Below are 22,606 nucleotides of genomic sequence, written 5' to 3' on the forward strand. Positions count from 1 at the left end.
TTCAATATTATCCATGTATCCCTCTCTGAACTTCCATGCCTTTCGTGGTGAACGCAAGTGAGAAATATCAGACCTCACCCAATTGCCTGGCTTCACCTTGCAACCAGGGAGGTTCTGCTGCAGTTGTACAGGGCCTTGGTGAGACCGCACCTGGAGTATTGTGTGCAGTTTTGGTCTCCTAACTTGAGGAAAGACGTTCTTGCCTTAGAGGGAGTACAGAGAAGGTTCACCAGATTGATCCCTGGGATGGCGGGACTTTCATATGAGGAAAGACTGGATAGACTGGGCTTGTACTCGCTGGAATTTAGAAGACTGAGGGGGAATCTTATAGAAACATATAAAATTCTTAAGGGGTTGGAGAGGCTAGATGCGGGAAGATTGTTCCCGATGTTGGGGGAGTCCAGAACCAGGGGTCACAGCTTAAGGATAAGGGGGAAGTCTTTTAGGACCGAGATGAGAAAACATTTCTTCACACAGAGAGTGGTGAGTCTGTGGAATTCTCTGCCACAGAAGGTAGTTGAGGCCAGTTCATTGGCTATATTTAAGAGGGAGTTAGATGTGGCCCTTTTTGCTAAAGGGATCAGGGGGTATGGAGAGAAGGCAGGTACAGGCTACTGAGCTGGATGATCAGCCATGATCATATTGAATGGCGGTGCAGGCTCGAAGGGCCGAATGGCCTACTCCTGCACCTATTTTCTATGTTTCTATCTCCAAAGGGGATTCATGCTTTCCCAGTCTTCCTCCAGTTCAGACTCTCGCAACAAGATTCAGCTATCATGCAAGCTGCAAATTACCTTTCCTCAAAGCTTCTTCACACTGCAATTTCTAGACTCAAAATGACCATTCGTCTGTTCATAGCTTGCAGCTAAGCAGCAATTTCCAGACCGACAATGTATCCTAAACTCCTCTTATCCAATTAAGTAATTTTAAAATGCAGAAATTGTGCAATCATAATGTGCAATTATGTTGCACATACCAGATAATATAATAATACTGTAGAAGCAAGGAACAGCAGATGCTGGTTTACAAATTAAAAAAACACAAATTGCTGGACAAACTCTGCAGGTCAGGCAACATCGCTGGGGAACATGGATAGGTGACATTTGGGTCGGGACCATTCTTCAGACTGTAAATTATACTGGTTGTGAGATTAATATTGGCTTTTAAACTAGGCTCAAACCTGGCTTCTTTGAGATCATGTCAGGGAATATCCGGATCACTGTTTGAAATATCATCACAACAACCAACTCCCCAATACAGTCGCAATCTCATAATAAACCCCGGAATGGCAAACTCGATTTTAAACTTCCTGCACCACAACAGTTACCTGTTTCACCATCATTTGCTTCATCTGAAATGTACCCACGTCGCCCTCTTCCCTTTGGCCACTTTCATGTGCGGCTGCATCAAGCTGTAGGTAGCACCAGAATATTTAAACCGTACATGGGCTGAGGTTCTGCCTGTCATCAGTGTTGCAAAAGTGGAATCTGGCCTCATTATTGTATAATGTTCCATTCAGTTGCACCTTGCTGCACGACCTGTCTTTAATGGTGAAGTTTCCGTGAAAGAACACCTTTGACCTAAATCCATTCGGAAGTGGTCGGCATGGAATCTCATGCAGGACCCATGGCATGGTTATGAGGGAGGTCCTCCATGCCAGATCCTCATGAGGATTCAACCCCACCCGCACACTGCCCTCAAGATGGCTGCAGTGCGGATGGACAGTGGGCCACCTTCTCCTGGATAGCGCTTGAAAAGATCACAAGCAGCTGTATAATATGGGACATTTACAGCTGCCCCCAGGGACCCATCCCAGCACAAACATCAACTCTTGCCACTGGCGAAAGAAGATCTGCCTCTACCGCGGCACTGTGGCACAGCGGTAGAATTGCTGCCTTTCAGCGAATGCAGCGCCGCAGACTCAGGTTCGATCCTGACCACGGATGTACGGAGTTTGTACGTTCAACCCCGTGACCTGCGTGGGTTTTCTCCGAGATCTTCGGTTTCCTCCCACACTCCAAAGACGTACAGGTATGTAGGTTAATTGGCCGGGCAAATGTAAAAAATGTCCCTAGTGTGTGTAGGATAGTGTTAATGTGCGGGGATCGCTGGGCGGCGCGGACCCGGTGGGCCGAAGGGCCTGTTTCCACGCTGTATCTCTAAATCTAAAAATAAAATCTTTAAATTTTTTTTTTAAATCGTCTTTTGTGCAAGGGGCATCCATTAGTGAAAGAGACACAAAGAAAGTGCTGGAGTAACTCAGCGGTCAGACCAACAACTCTGGTCCCCCACCCTTCCATTCCCTCCAGAGATGCTGACTGAACAGCTGAGATAGTTTAGATTTCACCGACCAGCGATCCCCGCACATTAACACTATCCTACACCACACCCCCCCCCCAATTTTTATATTTACCAAGCCAATTAACCTACATACCTGTACGAGTGTGGGAGGAAACCGAAGATCTCGGAGAAAACCCACGCATGTCACGGGGAGAACGTACAAACCCCGTACAGACGGCGTCCGCAGTCGGGATCGAACCCGGGTAACAACCCGCTGCAGCATGAATTAATCCAGCACTTTGTGTTTGACTCAAGCATCTGCGATTACTTACGTCTACCAAACACTTTATGAATGTATTATTCAAATAGGAGGGAGGGGAGGAGGGAAGGGAGGGAAGGGGGGGAAGGGAGGGAAGGGGGGGAAGGGAGGGAAGGGGGGGAAGGGAGGAAGGAAGGGAAGGAGGGAATAGATTCCTGATTCACCGAGGTGCCTCTCAAGTTACCCGCTCCTTTTAACTCGACGAATGGGTGTTCGCGCCCCTCATCCCGCCCACTCCGCTCTCACGCTTCTGCCCTGTGAAGGTTGTTACGCGTGGGAATTGAAGAAAGAACGCGCATTTTCCTCACAACTTGCCTCACCCGGACTTCAAATAATACAACCGCGCCTTGTCCCGTTATCAACTGGCCTGATTTGATCATTTCCAGTTGCACGCAGCCGGTCTAATATTGCGAGCCGCTGGCAATTGCCCGCAGTTCACCTGCTGCCCGGGAGAAGGTCGCAGATGCCCGACGGAGCCTCTATCTCCTCCTCCTCCTCCTCCCCTCCCTCTCTCCCCCCCCTCCCTCTCCCCTCCCTCTCCCCCCCTCCTCCTCCTCCTCCTCCTCCCCTCCCTCTCCCCCCCTCCTCCTCCTCCCCTCCCTCTCCCCCCCTCCTCCTCCTCCCCTCCCTCTCCCCCCCCCCATCTCCATCCCCCAGTCTGCACCCCACTACCTACCCAGCAGCAGCCGGCGGCTCGGCTCACAGCGGCAACACCATACTTCATGAGCCAAGCTCAGCGCAATCGAAAATGAAACTTAACCGCTTTCTCCTGAACTGGCGTCTGATTTACCGAAAATCACGTGGCCCGGCCAGTTTCAGATGTGCAGGGGGGTTAAAATAATACTGCTGGCTCGTGTCATTTCCATTTCGTTCTCCCTTTCTAATCCTGCAGGCGGCTTCAGCCCATAGAGTTAGGTAGATGCTTGAGTAACTCCAGAGATGCTGCCTGTCCCGCTAAGTTACTCCAGCATGTTGTGTCTGTCTTCTGTTTAAACCAGTATCTGCAGTTCATTCCTCCCCTATCACCAGTTGAAACGCTAATCCTTCAAGGACAGGTGAGTCCGGCATCTGCCATTCACCACACAAGTCAGCAATACATGTACACTCATACATAAATTGGCACTAAGGAAATTAATATCGACCCTGCTAAACGTGCTACCTTGCTGTACTGTTTACAACTGCAAGAATGAGTAGCAATCGATAAACGGCTATAAATGTACAGTATAAATTCCAGACTGACATCAGTCTGAAGAAGGGTCTCGACCCGAAACGACACCCATTCCTTCTCTCCCGAGATGCTGCCCGACCTGCTGAGTTACTCCAGCATTTTGTGAATAAATCGATTTGTACCAGCATCTGCAGTTATTTTCTTATATTATATATATATATATATATATATATATATATATGTACAGGGGCATATCGACCCATGCATTGTATACTTGTTTTTATATTCATGCATTTTAAACATGTATGTTATGTTCTATACTTTGACAATATAATGATGTATCTTATCATGCCAATAAAGTATTTTAAATTGAATTGAAATTGAAATAGAGCGACGTGTAAGGAGAACGAGCGGCTCTTCGTAAAATCAAAGATTCAGTGAGACCAATGCTACTCTGACAATCCAAGTAGCGATTCATGTTCTTCCACATTCTTACAAAATGTAAAACCTTGTGAAAAAAATTCTGAATTGCAATCTTGTCAGAAGTTTCCATTTATAGCAGAGTGCTTGTGGCACAAATGTAGAAACAAGGAGCTGCAGATGCTGGTTTACAAAAGAAGACACAGAGTGCTGGATTAACTCAGCGGGTCAGGGGAGGACATGGATATGCGATATTTCGGGCCGAGACCTTTCTTCAGACTCACCCGGCCTTGAAAAATTAGAGTTGGGGTTGATTTGTTAATAGGATAATGGTCTGAAGAAGGGTCACCTCCTTCACGACCCGAAACGTCACCTTTCCATGAAGAAAGAAAGAACTGCTGATGCTGATTTATACCAAAGATGCTGGAATCAGGCAGTAGCTCCGGAGAAAAAGGATAGGATACGTTTAGGTGAAGGGACCCGACCCGTATCATTTCTCTCCAGAGATGCTGCCTGACCCACTGAGTTACTCCAGCACTCTGTGTCTTCAAGGGAACAAGAGTGACTCCCAGCAGGAGAGCGATAGGAGTCTTGAATGGACGGGAGTAAGGACGGGTAAGAAGCAGCCTGTTTTTTTTTTCGTGGTGTTTACTTCGATGTTTGATTATCAAATGTTTAAAAGGTTTTCGAAGTTTTAAAGTTTCGAGTATGATACCCGATGCAAAATGTAAAGATAGGATGAGGCCGAGGGTTTCAACGGCTAAAGGTCCGACTGAAATATATTCCAGAGCCCAAAAATAAAAACAGAGAGACAAAAAGTTTAAGTGAAACTATAAATTAACAAATATCATTTTAGAGACCAATCTGATTTGCCACGAGAGTGGCCTTGCTTTTGAACTAGTGAGTTTTCATTGATTTTAAATTGCCCCAAAAGCAAGAAGTTTTTTTTCTGTTTTTTTAAAATGTTCAGTAATGTGTTCCTGCTTTTATATTCGTGTCCATGTTCCCTTGTTCCCTTGTTGCGAGAAGTCGGTAGAGAGCTGTTTAAAGGAGTATGTGGAGCCCTGTGGTAAGGAGTGCGCAGACACCTGTTTAAGATGTATGTAGAGACCAGCTGTGAGTAATACAAAGAGACCTGTTGGAAGGAGTGTGGAGATCTATTGTAAGGAGTATGTAGACCTAATTTTATTCGTTGACAATAAACTTCGAGTTCGATCCTGACGTCAGGTCCATGTGACAAAGTTGTAGTAAATGAGTGTCCTTAATATCTAACAAAATGGTTATGCTGCAAATCTCTCATGCTTTAATATCTTTGATAAGTAAATATTCTTTATGCATTTATCCGATGTGATATGAAGTTTATTTTAATAATTTGATTAAATCCTATTTACATTTAGAGCCACAATTTAGTCTTCATCCTTATTTTCTGAATTTACACCCCATTTCTGTACTGAAGGTTTCTTGCTCATGTTGCTTCAGTGAAATACATACTTTTTAGACTTTAGACTCATTGAATTTAAACACAAGTCATTGGTTTTACGCTGCACCTCGACATAGGGCATTTGAATTTTTTACCAAGAGCAATATGGGGGTGGAGGGATTGCGATTAATGAAGGTGGGAGATGAGGATCAATTACTGGGTAGAAAACTTAGCTAAACTGCGGGAAACAGGATAGAAGAGAGCGTAACTTTTTCACCAAAGTGGCTTGGCATTTCACTCACTCAGAAGATTTGTTCACAAGTCCTGCTGCTTCAGTCTCGAGCATCACGCTCGTGAATACTACACAGAACTATCAACAACTATGAACTTCTATGGACTGTCTTTAGTTATACTATGGTCTTTGGAATTTTACACTGGTATTGTGGTCACTAATTTAATGACTTTATTTATTATGTATTATCTGCGGTTATGCCGCTGAAAGTCAGAATTTCATTGTTCCGTTGTCAGTACATATTACAATTAAACACTCGTGACTCTTGAACTTACAGAGTTCACTAAAAAATTTATTGCGCCACTGTAAAACATCCAAAAGAGAAATAGAAGTGTATTTTGGTTTTAATGGAACGAACATCCATTGGACAATAGACAATATAGGAGTAGGCCATTCGGCCCTTCGAGCCAACACCGCCATTCACCGTGATCATGGCTGATCATCCACAATCAGTACCCTGTTCCTGCCTTCTCCGCATATCCCTTGACTCCGCTGTCATTGACTCTATCTAGCTCTCTCTTGAAAGCATCCAGAGAATTGGCCTCCACTGCCTTCTGAGGCAGAGAGTTCCACAGCTTCGCAACTCTCTGTGAAAAAGTTTTTCCTCATCTCCGTTCTAATGGCCTACCCCTTATTCTTAAACTATGGCCACTGTTTCGGGAACTCCCCCAACATCGGGAACATGTTTCCTGCCTCTAGCCTGTCCAATCCCTTAATTTTATATGTTTCAATAAGATCCCCTCTCATCCTTCGCCCAGTCGCTCCAGTCTTTCAACATACGACAGTCTGCCAGCATCATCCCCACCACCGATGTCAGGCTAACTGGTCTATAATTTCCTGTTTTCTCTCTCCCTCCTTTCTTAAAAAGTGGGATAACATTAGCTACCCTCCAATCCACAGGAACTGATCCTGAATCTATAGAACATTGGAAAATGATCACCAATGCATCCACGATTTCTAGAGCCACTTCATTAAGTACCCTGGGATGCAAACCATGAGGCCCCAGGGATTTATCAACCTTCAGTCCCATCAGTCTACCCAACATCATTTCCCGCCTAATGTGAATTTCCTTTAGTGTGTTCCCTTGCATAGTCTAGAAAATGTTATAGACCTGCACTGCTGAATACCCAAGGATGTCTGATTATTGAACTCTTAATGTAGATCCATGTCATCTTCCTTCCATGAATGAGCACCAACTTTATTGGCCCTCCTCTGCTCTATTTCCATGGAAATGGTCAGAATATAATGGACACAATCTTATAATCATCCCAGCCAGAGCAAGCAGAGGTTCCCTTTATCCTTACCTTGCGCCCTACCAGTCTCCCCATTTAATTAATCATCTTCCATAATTTTCTCTACCATCACCTCACTGGCACCTTGTGATACATCTCTCCTTCCCTTTGTGTTTTCCTCATTCTCTCCGTAACCCACCTGCACACTCCCATCTTCACCAATAACCACCTCACCGAGTCATAGAGTCATGCTGTGCATGAAAACAGGCCCTTTGGTCCAACTTGCCCATGCCGACCAAGATGGCCCATCTAGGCTAGTCCCGTCTGCCTGCGTTTAGCCTATATTCTTCACAGCATCTTCCTATGCAACCACAAAGGATGCAACCCCTGCCTTCCTACTATCCAAGGACCCAAAAGCTTCACCCAGGTGAAGCAGTGATTTGCTTCAACCATTCAGTTTAGTGTAAAGTATTCACTGCTCACAAAGTGGTCTCCTCTACATTGGAGACACCAACCACAGATTAGATGACTGCTTTTCAAAATGTCTCCCTTCAATCTGCATGGACAATCTGCTTGAACTCCCAGTTGCATGTTGCTCCAATTCTTCATCAACTCACAGTCAGACCTCTCTTTCATTGCCTTCCTATGCCTTTCAAAGAACCCAACATAAGCTTGAGGAACTACACTTCATTTTCAATTTGGCACATGGCAGTCCTCAGGACTCAATCTTGAATTCAACAATTTCAGATATCCAGCCTTTTCTGTGCATGCCAGAACCAGCCAATTGTAATAAAAAGTCATTTGACCTGAAACTTTAACTCAGTTTCCTTCTCCACTGAAGCTGCCTCAGCTGTTGAATATCCCCAGCACATTGTGTTATTATTTTGAACTAGGTAGAGGTGTGTCTGGTTGTAACTGGAATTCATGCAAATAGGTTTCCTCAGCAACCAACATTTACACAAATTAAGGAAGCTTTAGAAAACATAGAAACATAGAAAACAGGTGCAGGAGGAGGCCCTTTCGGCCCTTCGAGCCAGCACTGCCATTCATTGTGATAATGGCTGATCGTCCCCAATCAATAACCCGTGCCTGCCTTCTCCCCTTGATTCCACTAGCCCCTAGAGCTCTATCTAACTCTCTCTTAAATCCATCCAGTGATTTGGCTTCCACTGCTCTCTGTGGTAGAGAATTCCACAAATTCACAACTCTCTGGGTGAAAAAGGTTTTTCTCACCTCAGTTTTAAAACAAACTACATATTATGACCAAGCATTGTTACAACTCAATCTGAACCTTCAGGGCTGGAAATATACTGGCAGTGTTAATTCTGCAACAGAAATGCTCTCTTTCCATGTCATTGCATTTTCACCTCCTACAATACAGCTAAACAATTAATAGTTATCATTCAACTTTACAAATTTATACATATCATTTGCTATTGAGCTCCACCCCTCCCCCAGGAGGATATTCACTTTTTGTCTTTTGATTATCTTTAATTATTTTGTTTCTGTTGTCTTTCTAACAGATAATTTTACCCATTGATCAAGACTTGAGATTTGTACTAATTTTTTAAAAAAATCAAATTTATGTCCTATCTTGATGCTCTACCTAAAATTGTTTATATGAACAGACATACATTAATTAAGAGACAGATAAAACAAGTGGCCCTCTCACACTTACTCTGACAATTAATAATCATTTTGATCCGTTTGTAAACTCAGCTCGGGATTCTAATCCTTTCACCACTTTTAAAAATCTATTATTCTTATACCTCTGCATTAAAAATATTCAAAGATTCTGCTTCCACTGCCTTTGAGAACAAACGTTAAGAGTGTTCTGAAGACCTATGACACTGAGCAATGAAAATTCCTCTTGGTCTTAAAAGGGCATTGTCTTATTTTAAAACAGTGACATAATATTTAAAAATTCTGGCATGAGAAGACATCACCTTCATATGCACTGTTAAATCTCCCAAGACCATATATTTTTTCAATAAAGTGATCTTGCATGTAATTTAAAATATTAGCCATTTTCTCCATGCTGCAACCTTGAATCTTCTCACCTTCCGCCGATCCACAAATATTCATCTGGAACAAATGTTGTCTGAAGGACCTCGAAACGTCACCCATTCCTTCTCTCCCGAAATGCTGCCTGACCCGCTGAGTTACTCCAGCATTTTGTGTCTACACATGTTGTTCCTTTGTTTTTGCACAGAGCTTAAGCTTATGATGTTTGACGTGCGTACTTGGGATGTCCGGCTATCTCTTGTCGATATTTAACCCTTTCTGTTGTGTGGCTGTCAGACTGGAGTAGAGTAGCACGGTACACTGAAATCTCCATCAATAAACAATAGACAATAGGTGCAGGAGTAGGCCATTCAGCCCTTCGAGCCAGCACCGCCATTCAATGCGATCATGGCTGATCACTCTCAATCAGTACCCCGTTCCTGCCTTCTCCCCATACCCCCTCACTCCGCTATCCTTAAGAGCTCTATCCAGCTCTCTCTTGAAAGCATCCAACGAACTGGCCTCCACTGCCTTCTGAGGCAGAGAATTCCACACCTTCACCACTCTCTGACTGAAAAAGTTCTTCCTCATCTCCGTTCTAAATGGCCTACTCCTTATTCTTAAACTGTGGCCCCTTGTTCTGGACTCCCCCAACATTGGGAACATGTTTCCTGCCTCTAATGTGTCCAATCCCCTAATTATCTTATATGTTTCAATAAGATCCCCCCTCATCCTTCTAAATTCCAGTGTATACAAGCCAGTGTACACAAGCGGTCTAAAGGTGACCACCATACAAAGGAATAATGTCCAAAGAAACAGCAAAAGTTTAAACACTTTCACCACACCTGTATCTACGGTGAATTGGCGGAATATTCTGACCAAGCTTTCAAAAAATATATATTTTTAAAGTCAACTTACCGAATGAGGAAATATCGCAGCAGTTGACAAAGAGCAGGGTTTGAACATAGCGAAAATGAAACCTAAAGCTCAAGCACATGTTGGCATTGGACCAAATCTTTTCATTTGATTATTCACCCCTTCATTTGAATCTATGCATCGTGAAGAGAATATTGTTCTAAGGCCAGTTGATTCATTTTGAATATTAATGAAAAGGGACTTTCCTTAAAAACATCTCCCAGGACCATATATTTTTTAATCAAGTGATCTTGCATGTAATTTAAAATATTCGCCATTTTCTCCATGCTGCAACCTTGAATCTTCTCACCTTCCGCCGATCCACCAATATTCACCTGGAACAAATGTTGTCTGAAGAAGGACATCAAATTAACTCGGCGAATCATTTCCCTACAAAATTACTTGAAGTTCATTTCACTTGAGAGTGATGTTGGCCTCACCTAGTGGCTGCTGCTCATACAAGCAGAGACTAACCAGTGCCAGGAATTGGTTTTATCCCCCAAAATCTTTTATTCAAACTAAAACATATATAGAAAACAAAAACTGTGCAAAAACTCTTCATGCATTCTCAGTGTCTCTACATTTAATAGTGTCATGCTCAGTAATGTTTGCACCTATCTTTAGCTAAAATACCCCTGCCACTAGGGTGATAACCCTTCCCTTGTTCTGAGGGGGCATCTCCACCACTCCCCACCCCCCAATGTCCAGCAGCAGAAGGACCCTGGGCTGTGGTCCTCCCCCACAGAGCCTTGTGCATCTTTCAGCACATACTCTTGCAGTCCGGAATGGGCCAGTCGACAACATCCTGCTTTGCAGGGAGACCAAAATGTTTTCAGCAGACCAAAGAGTGTCTTTCACTGAGTTGATGATCTTTCTGCAGCAATTGATGTTTGTCTCCAAATTTGTCCCCGTAAGCAGCCGTAAATCAGAGGGTCCTCTGTGACGGAGTTATTTAGGATGAATCGTGACAAGGACCCTTGCATTATTCTCCAGACCCTCTTCACAAATCCGCGCTCTGTGAAGATGTGGGCAACCGTCTGCTCTTCACAGCAACTGTCCAGAGGGCAGCGTGACACTGGTAGTAAGACTCCGACAGTACAGAGAGGATCTGACTGTCACCGCCACCCAAACAAGGTGCTGATGCTTACTGGTGGGATCTGGCAACGAGGCATTTAGCCAGGGAACTACACCGCAGGATTCATCGTCCTTGTCCTGCAATGTCTGCAGGATGTTCTGTGCTGACCACTGCGCGATTGACTAGTGGTCAACATTATTGATACAGAAGAACTTTTCCAAAAGGACAGGTGGCATGGCAATGTCCAGCTGACTGCGTGGCATTGTTGCCAGGCCCATCCTTCACAACACCAGTCAGAGAGTTGTGAATCTGTGGAATTCTCTGCCTCGGAGGGCAGTGGAGGCCAATTCTCTGAATACATTCAAGAGAGAGCTAGATAGAGCTCTTAAGGATAGCGGAGTCAGGGGGTATGGGGAGAAAACAGGAACGGGGTACTGATTGAGAATGATCAGCCATGATCACATTGAATGGCGGTGCTGGTTCGAAGGGCCGAATGGCCTACTCCTGCACCTATTGTCTATTGTCCATTGACAGGTAGAACCTCAGCAGGTAATAACATTTGGCGCCCAAATGCTTTTGCTCTATGCACCAGCGAAGACGACCATGAAAGCTCAGATCTGTCATTGGCTCAATGGTTCTTTAGTGTCACGTTTGCGCTGCACAGGGAAATTGCTTTGCATTGCTCATGCATGCACAAATCGCCATATTTTGGCTCCATTTACAAAAAAGGTCCAAGGGAGATTGATAGATGAAAAAATAAAGGGAGTCAATATATATGGGAATCATACAGGAAAGAGGCACTGAGGTAAATGTCAGAATAGGCATGAGGGGCCAAATGGCCTGTTCTTGTTCCTATGTTTTTATTCCAATGAGTGCAGTGCATTACACTGCCCCTAACATATACAGCATCTACCCCATGTCAACTGACTGCTCACTATCAACTCTCTGCTATGATCTTTAAGGTTATCTGGAATGGCCAAAGTACATGACCCAATGCCACATTCTGTACGACTGGCCAATAAATACCATCCTTTTTCACGATGCCTGCTTCCAGGATATTTTAAAATTATCATATGTTATTAAAATTATCATGTGTTAACATTTCCCCATCCTTCTTAAACTGTGCATTTTATAGCCTTTCAAATATACGATGTTGTTTTTATACCTTATCTTTCATAATTTCAAATATTTATTTTCCAGTTTTCGATCCTTTGTTCTACTTGGAAATAGTTACAAACTGCTGGAATAAATTAGCAGAGGGAAACAAGGTAGAAGGAGAAACAGGATATTTTTCGGAAGTTGAAAACTTTGGATTCAAAGTCGAATCCCTTTGCCAAATAAAAAACCCAGTGAATCAGCAGTGTGATATCTCTCCAAATCTAAAAAGAAGTAGGAATAGAATTCCTATTAATATAGAAGGAAAGAAAGTAAAACCTCCAATTTTAAATGAATAAGCTAAATAATTAGTTGTAGAAGACTCTCTTGGAATTAGGGACATAATCATTCTTTTCCTCAATTTCAATGGATCATGAAGGATTTAATATGAAGCTACCATTAGCCCACACAAGCAGCACAAAGGACAAATGAAAATATGTAGCAAATGAAAATAAAATATTAAAAACACACTAGATCACAACCACAGTTAATATTACTGGAAAGGGGAAATTTTCAGTAAGAGAGGAATAAATCAGGTAGATGCACAGAATCTCTAGCCCAGAGTAGAGGAATAGAGGACCAGAGGATATAGGTTCAAGGTGAAAGGGAAAAGATTTAATAAGAATCCGAGGGGTAACTTTTTCACACAAAGGGTGGTGGGTGTATGGAACAAGCTGCCAGAGGAGGTAGTTGAAGACTATCGCAACATTTAAGAAACAGTTAGACAGGTACATGGATAGGACAAATTTGGAGGGATATGGACCAAATGCAGGCAGGTGGGACTAGTGTAGTTGGGACATGTTGGCCGGTGTGGGCATGTTGGGCTGAAGAGCCTGTTTCCTCACTCTATGACTGCATGATGCAAATAGCATGGAACATCTTGTGGTTTGTTAATGTACCAAGCTCATCCAACACATGAAATTCTCTTAATAAACTTGGTACTGGGTTTATAGTCAGTCTGAACCAAAGGTGTACAGAAGTAATGAAGCCATTTCAGTTCATGCCAGCTCTTTTAAACTTGTCAAATTTGTACCCACAACTTAATTTTTCTACCCAACTGCAAATGAGTCCTTGCCAAAGTGCCTGGCCAGCTATTTGTCAAAAGTGTTTGTTCTCCTGAGCTCCCAGATCCCTGATATTATCCCGCTAAGCCTCCACTGCATCTTCTCCAATGACTTGCTGCCATTCCTGCCAGGATAACATTAAAAAACGGACACAAATCTTCATCCGAAGCTGAAGTAAAGTGGTCCCATCTACAAACCCAAGTAGTCCACACATTTTCTCAACCATCCTCTCTGTTTCTTCAAAGATTTTAAAAAAATAACCACCTCCAATGCTCCACTGCCTTCACAAGTTGTTTGAAGTAATACCGGGTTCATTAAAATTGTCCTTCTGCATTAAATTTCTCAGAATGTGTTGCTTCCTCTTTGAATTATATCTCCTAAGAGACTAACCATTTCATCACTCTGTGGACAACAGAGTTATGTTGCCATATTGCTGCTGGTCACTGTATTACCAAACTCTATAAGCTTTGTTCCTTCCCTATTCAGATCCATACCATTTATACAAAATAAGAAATGCGATTGTCCTTTGACTTTTGACAACCCTATTTCGCAAGCTGTTCCATCAATTTTCAGCACATTTTATCAAGACCACATCTTATATCTCTGTTAGACATTAACTTGTAGTATAAGAAAATAACTGCAGATGCTGGTACAAATCGATTTATTCACAAAATGCTGGAGTAACTCAGCAGGTCAGGCAGCATCTCGGGTGAGAAGGAATGGGTGACGTTTCGGGTCGAGACCCTTCTTCATTCTCTGGTGCTTCAACTGAAAAGTAACAATGTTTTATCTTTTCATCTTAAGAAAAGCTTTTCTAGCCTTCTTCATTAACCTGCTTTTTTTTTCTCATAGTCTCACTGTTCTTTTCACACTTTGGTCTCTTTCCTGCCGTTATTCATATCTTAATGGAAGATGACGTAACATATGATTGCCTAAAGATATCGTAAAGCCAGTGATGGTAACTTAATACCTATTCTCATTTCTGCTGTGCGAATCTCCTTTCATTTGTTTAGTGAAATTCATTCTCAGTACTATTATAGAAAACACATTTTTAGTCCATCACTCCATGTAGGAAAACAATGGGTTTTTTTTCCCTAAAATTGTCAGATGAAAGTATTACATCTCATTATTTCCAAATTGCTGCTGGTGAACCTCAGCTTCCAGAACAGACAGGCTGCAATAGAAAGCCTCCCTGGTGGTCAGTAGATAGTAAATATTCAGATGCTGCCCCTATTCGGAACTGCAGTTTATCTTGGCATCATGTTCAGCACAGACATTGTGGGCCAAAGGGTCTGTTCCTGTTCTGTATTTTCTACGGTCTATATTCTTTCAATTCCTCCGCATCTCTGGTTAAGCATTTGCATTGGCCCAGATCTTGCAAAAGGATAATGCTGAATCTAAATATGTTCACAGATGGAAGTCAGCTTCAGCATACTGTAGGCAAAAATCAGGAAAGCTGCAGGCTGGATTTCTCTGTTCCATCTCAGGCTTCATCTGCTGTAACCTTGCTGATTCAGCATTAAATCACATGAAGAGATTGAAGATACTACCTCACTTGATACCCGCTAAACATGGCAGTAAAAAAAATAAAGCTTATCCATTAAATGTGTTAATGAATTGTATTAATTATTACCCTCGGGTAATTTCACTGGCAACGAAAATTTACTTCGACAGCATGGGACCCTATTAATTGTTGGAAATATAACAAATAAAATAACTGGTCCTTTTGCTTTTGTTTACTACTTTTTTTTTGCTCTTAATTGCATCTTTCTTTCTCTTCATTTTACTTTCTCAGCAGGCTTTACTTTGACTTAAATGGGCGGCACAGTGGTGCAGCAGTTGCCTTACAGTACCAGAAACCCGGGTTCGATCAGGACTACGGGTGCAGTCTGTTCGGAGTTTGTACGTTCTCCCCGTGACTGGGTGGGTTTTCTCCTGGTTGTCCGGTTTCCTCTCACACTCCAAAGACATACAGGTTTGTAGGCTATTTGCCTTCTGTAAATTGCAAATTATCCCTCTCGGGGTGATTGCTGGCCATTGCTGACTCCGGCTGCCAAAGGGCCTGTTTACACACTTTACCTTTAAGTCTCGCACATGTTGCAGATCACAAAATTAGGAGCAATAGGATGGTCTTAAAAGATGATGTTTATGTAAAGTTAGTCCAATGTAATATCCTCTGAAGCTTGCGTCTCCCTCAAAAGCAGTATTTGCAATCATTCCATCTAACAATCCCTTTGCAAAGTGTAGGAAAGAACAGCAGATGCTGTTTAAATCGAAGGTAGACACAAAATGCTGCAGTAACTCAGCGGGCCAGGCAGCACCTCCGGGTCTCGACCCGAAACGTCGCCCATTCCTTCTCTCCAGAGATGATGCCTTTCCCGCTGAGTTACTCCAGCATTTTGTGTCGACCTTTGCAAATTGTAATAGTTTTGCATTAAACTAATGATCACGGTTTCTGTAATAGAAATGAACTGCAGACACTGGTTCATACCAAAGATAGACACAAAATGCTGGCATAACTCAGTTTGGTCAGTCAGCATCTTTGGAGAAAATGGATAAGGGACGTTTTGGGTTATTCTCTTCAGACCAGTTTGAAGAAGGGTCCCAACCCTAAACATCACATCCATTTTCTCCAGAGATGCTGCCTGACCTGCTGAGTTACTCCAGCATTTTGTGTCTATCACACTTTCTGATTTGCCTCACTTCTAATTTCAATTAGTTATATAATATTTACCCCACTATTACCAATGGTGGTAAAACAGAAAGTCAGAAAACTACGCAGCAGGTATTTTCAGCACTCTGTTTTTTGTTCTGATTTCCAGCATCTGCGGGTTTTGTTAATCTTGCCAAGGAAGTCATTCAAGTGTCTCAGTTTCACCCTGGAAGAGCTTGTGTTTCATGAAGGATTGATGCCATCATGCAAAGAATATTTGGGTTTTATTTGATTACAAAATCCAAGAACAATATGTGTGACAAACGCAACAAGTACACATTAGGTAGTTGAGACTGGGACTATCCCAACATTTAAGAAACAGTTAGACAGGCACATGGATAGGACAAGTTTGGAGGGATATGGACCATGCACAGGCAGGTGGGACTAGTGTAGCTGGGACATGTTGGCTGGTGTGGGCAAGTTGGGCTGAAGGGCCTGTTTCCACACTGTATCACTCCATGACCCTATGACACATTGAAAAAAAAGTGGGCACGTTCCATATTGCAATAAGCAATCTTGTTTTAGGAATATAACCCAGTGGTTTACACATAAAAGACACCTTAAACACAATACAATGCCCTGTAATGTTTAATGAGAGCATAGAAAATACAGAGTTACCTCCTTTCAGTTCCTTACAGATTGAAAGGTAACAGAGAACAGGTCTTGGCCTGCAATTGTTTACTAGTTACATTAATGACCCAGAGGAAAGAACAGCTTGCAAGGTTCCCAGATTGGCAATAAAATGAAAATAGACGGAAGGGCATGTTGTGATAAGGAGGCGGTGATTCTGCAACAGGATATAGATGGATGGAGTGACTGGGCAAAAGATGGCAAGTAGAGTTTAATGTGGAAAGGTGTGAGGTCATGCAATTGGTAAGAGAAATCAAAAAGGCACAGTGATCTAAATGGAGAGAGACAGCATAGGGAGTAAAGAACAGAAGGATCTAGATGTTCTACAGCCTGTATCACAAGAAACTCGCTGGAAGATCCAACAGGTAGTAAAGAAGGCAACTAGCATTTTGGCCAGCATTGATGTTTATTAATAGGGAGGTTGCAAGTGTATAGGATGTGGGTAAGGCCCGATCTGGAATCTGCACACATCATTAAAATTTCAAATAATCTTTCTTCAGTGGGGTAAAAAAGCCTCAAAATGGATCCAAGATTTCATTGATCAACAGCGGCAAGTGCTGTAGAATAGAAAATCCCATTGATAAAAACTACAGATAAGCAACATGCAAGATTGATCACTTTATCATTTCACTTGGAACTGTTCGTCATCATACATGTTGCATTTGATGAAACCCGATTCACATGTAAAAAAATTGATCACGATATGCTCAAGTAATCACAGTAAACCACCAGGTTGGGAAACCCAGTTAAACTTGCGGACATAAAGACAGGTCTGTTTTTCAAGCTATTGTGAAGTCTGATCAACTACACTTCCCACGAGTCCTCACCGCTTTCTTTCTGAAATGAAGATCTTACTTTCGATGTGAAGTTACGAAGAAAATTTTCTAGCAGCTGGCGTGGAAACTGGAAGTCTGTTGCAACAGTCACGTAGCCCTGTGAAAAGGTTGAGGAAATGGTCTAGAAATGAATTCGAGACAGAATAAACCATGAAGGGACGTGCAATGTGTGGGCTGTTTGAAGTGTATAATTAGTATCACTCGCTCTCTCTATTGAGAAGGATGAGGGGGGATCTTATTGAGACATATAAGATAATTAGGGGATTGGACACATTAGAGGCAGGAAACATGTTCCCAATGTTGGGGGAGTCCAGAACAAGGGGCCACAGTTTAAGAATAAGGGGTAGGCCATTTAGAACGGAGATGAGGAAGAACTTTTTCAGTCAGAGAGTGGTGAAGGTGTGGAATTCTCTGCCTCAGAAGGCAGTGGAGGCCAGTTCGTTGGATGCTTTCAAGAGAGAGCTGGATAGAGCTCTTAAGGATAGCGGAGTGAGGGGGTATGGGGAGAAGGCAGGAACGGGGTACTGATTGAGAGTGATCAGCCATGATCGCATTGAATGGCGGTGCTGGCTCGAAGGGCTGAATGGCCTACTCCTGCACCTATTGTCTATTGTCTATTGCTCAATCAGGGGAATGTTTTGAGAGGTGTCTACATCAGCTGAACCCAACCAACATTGATGGAATACTTGGCTGCATCTGATGAGAGGGAGGTGCACTCCAATCACTGATAAGAGCTGTTACCAGGGGCAGACAATAATAAAATTAATTAATAAAAGCAGCAATGCAGGGCATTGGCCAAAATACTAAATGCAAAATGGGAGATCCCAAGGGCACGATTATAGGACTGAAAACACACTCTATGGTTATCAGATCACAGACACTTTAGTTTAGTTTATCATTCAGTTTATAGTTGAGTTGATTTTAGAGTTTAATTTATAGCTTAATGATACAGCATGGAAACAGGCCCTTCAGCCCATAACGTCCATGCCGACCATTCACATTGGTCCCATTTTCTTATCAGTTCATAAACAGGGCAATTTTGACAAATGCCAATTAACCTACAAACCTTCTAAACCAGCCTATCCATGTACTTATGTTGTCTAAATGTTTCTTAAACGTTGCGATTTTAAATTCCCTGCACTTCCATGTACCTATCTTAAAGCATCTTAAACGGCACTATCGTATCTGCCTTCACCACCACCCCTGGCAGTGCGCTCCAGGCCCCCACCACTCTCAGTGTTAAAAACTTGCCCCACACATCTCCATTAAACTTTCCCCCTCTTACCTTACAGCTACGCCCTCTAGTGTTGTACATTTCCACCCTGGGAAAAAGGGCCTGTGGAACTCTTCCCACACTCCCATCAATTCCCTCCAGTTTCTACCATTCACTCACACATGAAGGCCAATTTTATCTACCAACCTGTATGTCTTTGCGATGTGGGAGGAAACCGGAGCACCCAGAGGAAACTCACCCAGTCACAGGGAGAACATTACACAGTCAGCACTCAGTCATGATTGAAACCAGGCCACTGGATCTGTGGGACAGCAGACCTACTAGCTGTGCAACTGTGCTGCCTGTCCATCAGTAAAGCATAATTATCACTGTTATTCCTTTAAATTACAACAGTACAATATTAATTTTATCAGTATCAAACTAAAAATCTGAATTACATCTTCTCCACTCACACCAGACCCTGTACCACCAAGCCAGATGGCAGGTCTGTCCTGTCCTCCTCGTTCAGTCTGAAGAAGCATCCTCCATTGTGACCTCCTGAGCTACTGAGTTCCTCCAGCAATTTGTTTTTTTTGCTCAGGATTGCAGCATCTGTAGTCTCTTGTGTCCTCCAGGCTGAACACCAGGTGGCGCCCACTACCCGTTTCTGAGACCCACAGTTTCCTCTCAAAGGTTCCAGGTACTCATTGTAGTATTGCAGGCAGCTATTACCTGGCCTACAGACTTGTACACAGTACTGATGGCTAAAATAAACACAGAAAATGCTGGAAACAGATTGATGGTCAGGCAGCGTCTGCACAAAGGCTTTTGTCTACCACATTAACTCTGATGTAGAAATAAGGAACTGCAGATGCTAATTTATAAAAATAAGACGCAAAGTGCTGGAATAACTCAGTGAGTCAGGCAGCACCCCTGGAGAACATGGTTAGGTGGCAATTCAAGTCAGGACTTTTCTTTAGACTTCAGCTCGCCCTTCTGTTTTTATTTTTGAACAGTGCCTTTAGAAAGGAGATGAGGAGGAATTTATTTAATCAGAGGGTGGTGAATCTGTGGAATTCATTGCCACATACAGCTGTGGAGGCCAAGTCAATGGATATTTTTAAGGCAGAGATTGACAGAATTTCGATTAGTAAGGATGTCAGAGGTTATGGGGCGTAGGCAAAAGATTTGGGTTGAGAGGGAAAGATAGATCAGCCATGATTGAATGGCAGAGTAATATGATGATGGGCCGAATGGCCCAATCCTGCTCCTAGAACTTATGAACTACAGCACAAGAATAGAATCTGCAGCTCACAATGTTGGCGCTGAATATGATGCCAAGTTAAGCGAATCTCCTCTGCTTGCACGTGATCCATATCCCTTCATTCCCTGCACATCCATATGCCTATTCAAAAGCCTATTCTTTGATGCCGCTATTGTATCTGCCTCCAGCACCACCCCTGGCAGTCCGTTCCCAGCACCCACCATCCTCTGGAAAACGTGCCCCACACATTTCCTTTAAACTATGCCCCCTTCCAACTTTAGCATTTAAGCTGAAGGGAAGGAGTCAACCAGGGCAGTTCAGTTTGTCTTTTGCAGATGTAGCAGATGCAGAAGCTCGATTTTCAATTAGTTACATAATATTTACCCCACTATTACCAATGGTGGTAAAACAGAAAGTCAGAAAACTACGCAGCAGGTATTTTCAGTACTCTGTTTTTTGTTCTGATTTCCAGCATCTGCCGGTTTTGTTAATCTTGCCAAGGAAGTCATTCAAGTGTCTCAGTTTCACTCTGGAAGAGCTTGTGTTTCATGAAGGATTGCTGCCATCATGCAAAGAATATTTGGGTTTTATTTGATTACAAAATCCAAGAACAATATGTGTGACAAACGCAACAAGTACACATTAGGTAATGATTTTTTCAGTTCACATTATTCTACGCAGTGTTCCCCTGTACCTTACTTTCAGTACAGTTGATAACTTCAAATGAGTCAAAATTAGGTGATTAAGCATAACTCAATGGGAAGGTACAAACTAGATGCACAGAGTCTATTGCCCAGAGTAGGGGAATCGAGGACCAGAGGACATAGGTTCAAGGTGAAGGGGAAAAGATTTAACTGGAATCTGAGGGGTAACCTTTTCACACAAAGGGTAGTGGGTGCATGGAACAAGCTGCCAGAGGAGGTAGTTGAGACTGGGACTATCCCAACATTTAAGAAACAGTTAGACGGGCACATGGATAGGACAAGTTTGGAGGGATATGGACCATGCACAGGCAGGTGGGACTAGTGTAGCTGGGACATGTTGGCTGGTGTGGGCAAGTTGGGCTGAAGGGCCTGTTTCCACACTGTATCACTCCATGACCCTATGACACATTGAAAAAAAAGTGGGCACGTTCCATATTGCAATAAGCAATCTTGTTTTAGGAATATAACCCAGTGGTTTACACATAAAAGACACCTTAAACACAATAAAATGCCCTGTAATGTTTAATGGGAGCATAGAAAATACAGAGTTACCTCCTTTCAGTTCCTTACAGATTGAAAGGTAACAGAGAACAAGTCTTGGCCTGCAATTGTTTACTAGTTACATTAATGACCCAGAGGAAAGTACAGCTTGCAAGGTTCCCAGATTGGCAATAAAATGAAAATAGACGGAAGGGCATGTTGTGATAAGGAGGCGGTGATTCTGCAACAGGATATAGATGGATGGAGTGACTGGGCAAAAGATGGCAAGTATAGTTTAATGTGGAAAGGTGTGAGGTCATGCAATTGGTAAGATAAATCAAAAAGGCCCAGTGATCTAAATGGAGAGAGACAGCATAGGGAGTAAAGAACAGAAGGATCTAGATGTTCTACAGCCTGTATCACAAGAAACTCGCTGGAAGATCCAACAGGTAGTAAAGAAGGCAACTGGCATTTTGGCCAGCATTGATGTTTATTAATAGGGAGGTTGCAAGTGTATAGGGTGTGGGTAAGGCCCGATCTGGAATCTGCACACATCATTGTCTTTTGAGTAAAATTTCAAATAATCTTTCTTCAGTGGGGTAAAAAAGCCTCAAAATGGATATTATGAATCCAAGATTTCATTGATCAACAGCGACAAGTGCTGTAGAATAGAAAATCCCATTGATAAAAACTACAGATAAGCAACATGCAAGATTGATCACATTATCATTTCACTTGGAACTGTTCGTCATCATACATGTTGCATTTGATGAAACCCGATTCACATGTAAAAAAATTGTTCACGACATGCTCAAGTAATCACAGTAAACCACCAGGTTGGGAAACCCAGTTAAACTTGCGGACATAAAGACAGGTCTGTTTTTCAAGCTATTGTGAAGTCTGCTCAACTACACTTCCCACGAGTCCTCACCGCTTTCTTTCTGAAATGAAGATCTTACTTTCGATGTGAAGTTTAGAAGGAAATTTTCTAGCAGCTGGCGTGGAAACTGGAAGTCTGTTGCAACAGTCACGTAGCCCTGTGAAAAGGTTGAGGAAATGGTCTAGAAATGAATTCGAGACAGAATAAAACATGAAGGGACGTGCAATGTGTGGGCTGCTTGGAGTGTATAATTAGTATCAATCGCTCTCTGTATTGCTCAATCAGGGGAATGTTTTGAGAGGCGTCTACATCAGCTGAACCCAACCAACATTGATGGAATGCTTGGCTGCATCTGATGAGAGGGAGGTGCACTCCAATCACTGATAAGAGCTGTTACCAGGGGCAGACAATAATAAAATTAATTAATAAAAGCAGCAATGCAGGGCATTGGCCAAAATACTAAATGCAAAATGGGAGATCCCAAGGGCACGATTATAGGACTGAAAACACACTCTATGGTTATCAGATCACAGACAGTTTAG

The 22,606-nt window shown here is 42.8% G+C and overlaps 2 protein-coding genes across 9 annotated transcripts in view; both read right to left on the reverse strand.

The window, feature by feature from the left end:
- nlrc5 (NLR family, CARD domain containing 5) overlaps window positions 1-10,171 on the reverse strand; it is a 123,491-nt gene extending 113,320 nt beyond the window's left edge. For 5 of the 7 annotated variants that reach the window (XM_078401663.1, XM_078401666.1, XM_078401665.1 and 2 more), the window contains exon 1: window positions 3,276-3,337. The gene's annotated coding sequence lies outside the window, so the exon portion shown is untranslated. Of the gene's footprint in view, window positions 1-1,327; window positions 1,413-3,275; window positions 3,338-10,053 lie in introns of those variants that run through there. The other 2 variants (XM_078401661.1, XM_078401662.1) reach the window with 2 other exon arrangements.
- Window positions 10,172-16,313: 6,142 nt separating this feature from the next.
- cetp (cholesteryl ester transfer protein, plasma) overlaps window positions 16,314-22,606 on the reverse strand; it is a 45,500-nt gene continuing 39,207 nt past the window's right edge. The window contains exon 16 of one of the 2 annotated variants that reach the window (XM_078400471.1): window positions 16,314-17,620. In XM_078400471.1, the coding sequence (XP_078256597.1) occupies window positions 17,492-17,620 (129 nt within the window). In that variant the 3' untranslated portion in view covers window positions 16,314-17,491. Of the gene's footprint in view, window positions 17,621-20,570; window positions 22,222-22,606 lie in introns of those variants that run through there. The other variant, XM_078400470.1, reaches the window with a different exon arrangement.

This window comes from Rhinoraja longicauda, chromosome 6 (genome assembly GCF_053455715.1).
Source record: "Rhinoraja longicauda isolate Sanriku21f chromosome 6, sRhiLon1.1, whole genome shotgun sequence".
NCBI classification, from domain to species: Eukaryota; Metazoa; Chordata; class Chondrichthyes; order Rajiformes; family Arhynchobatidae; genus Rhinoraja; species Rhinoraja longicauda.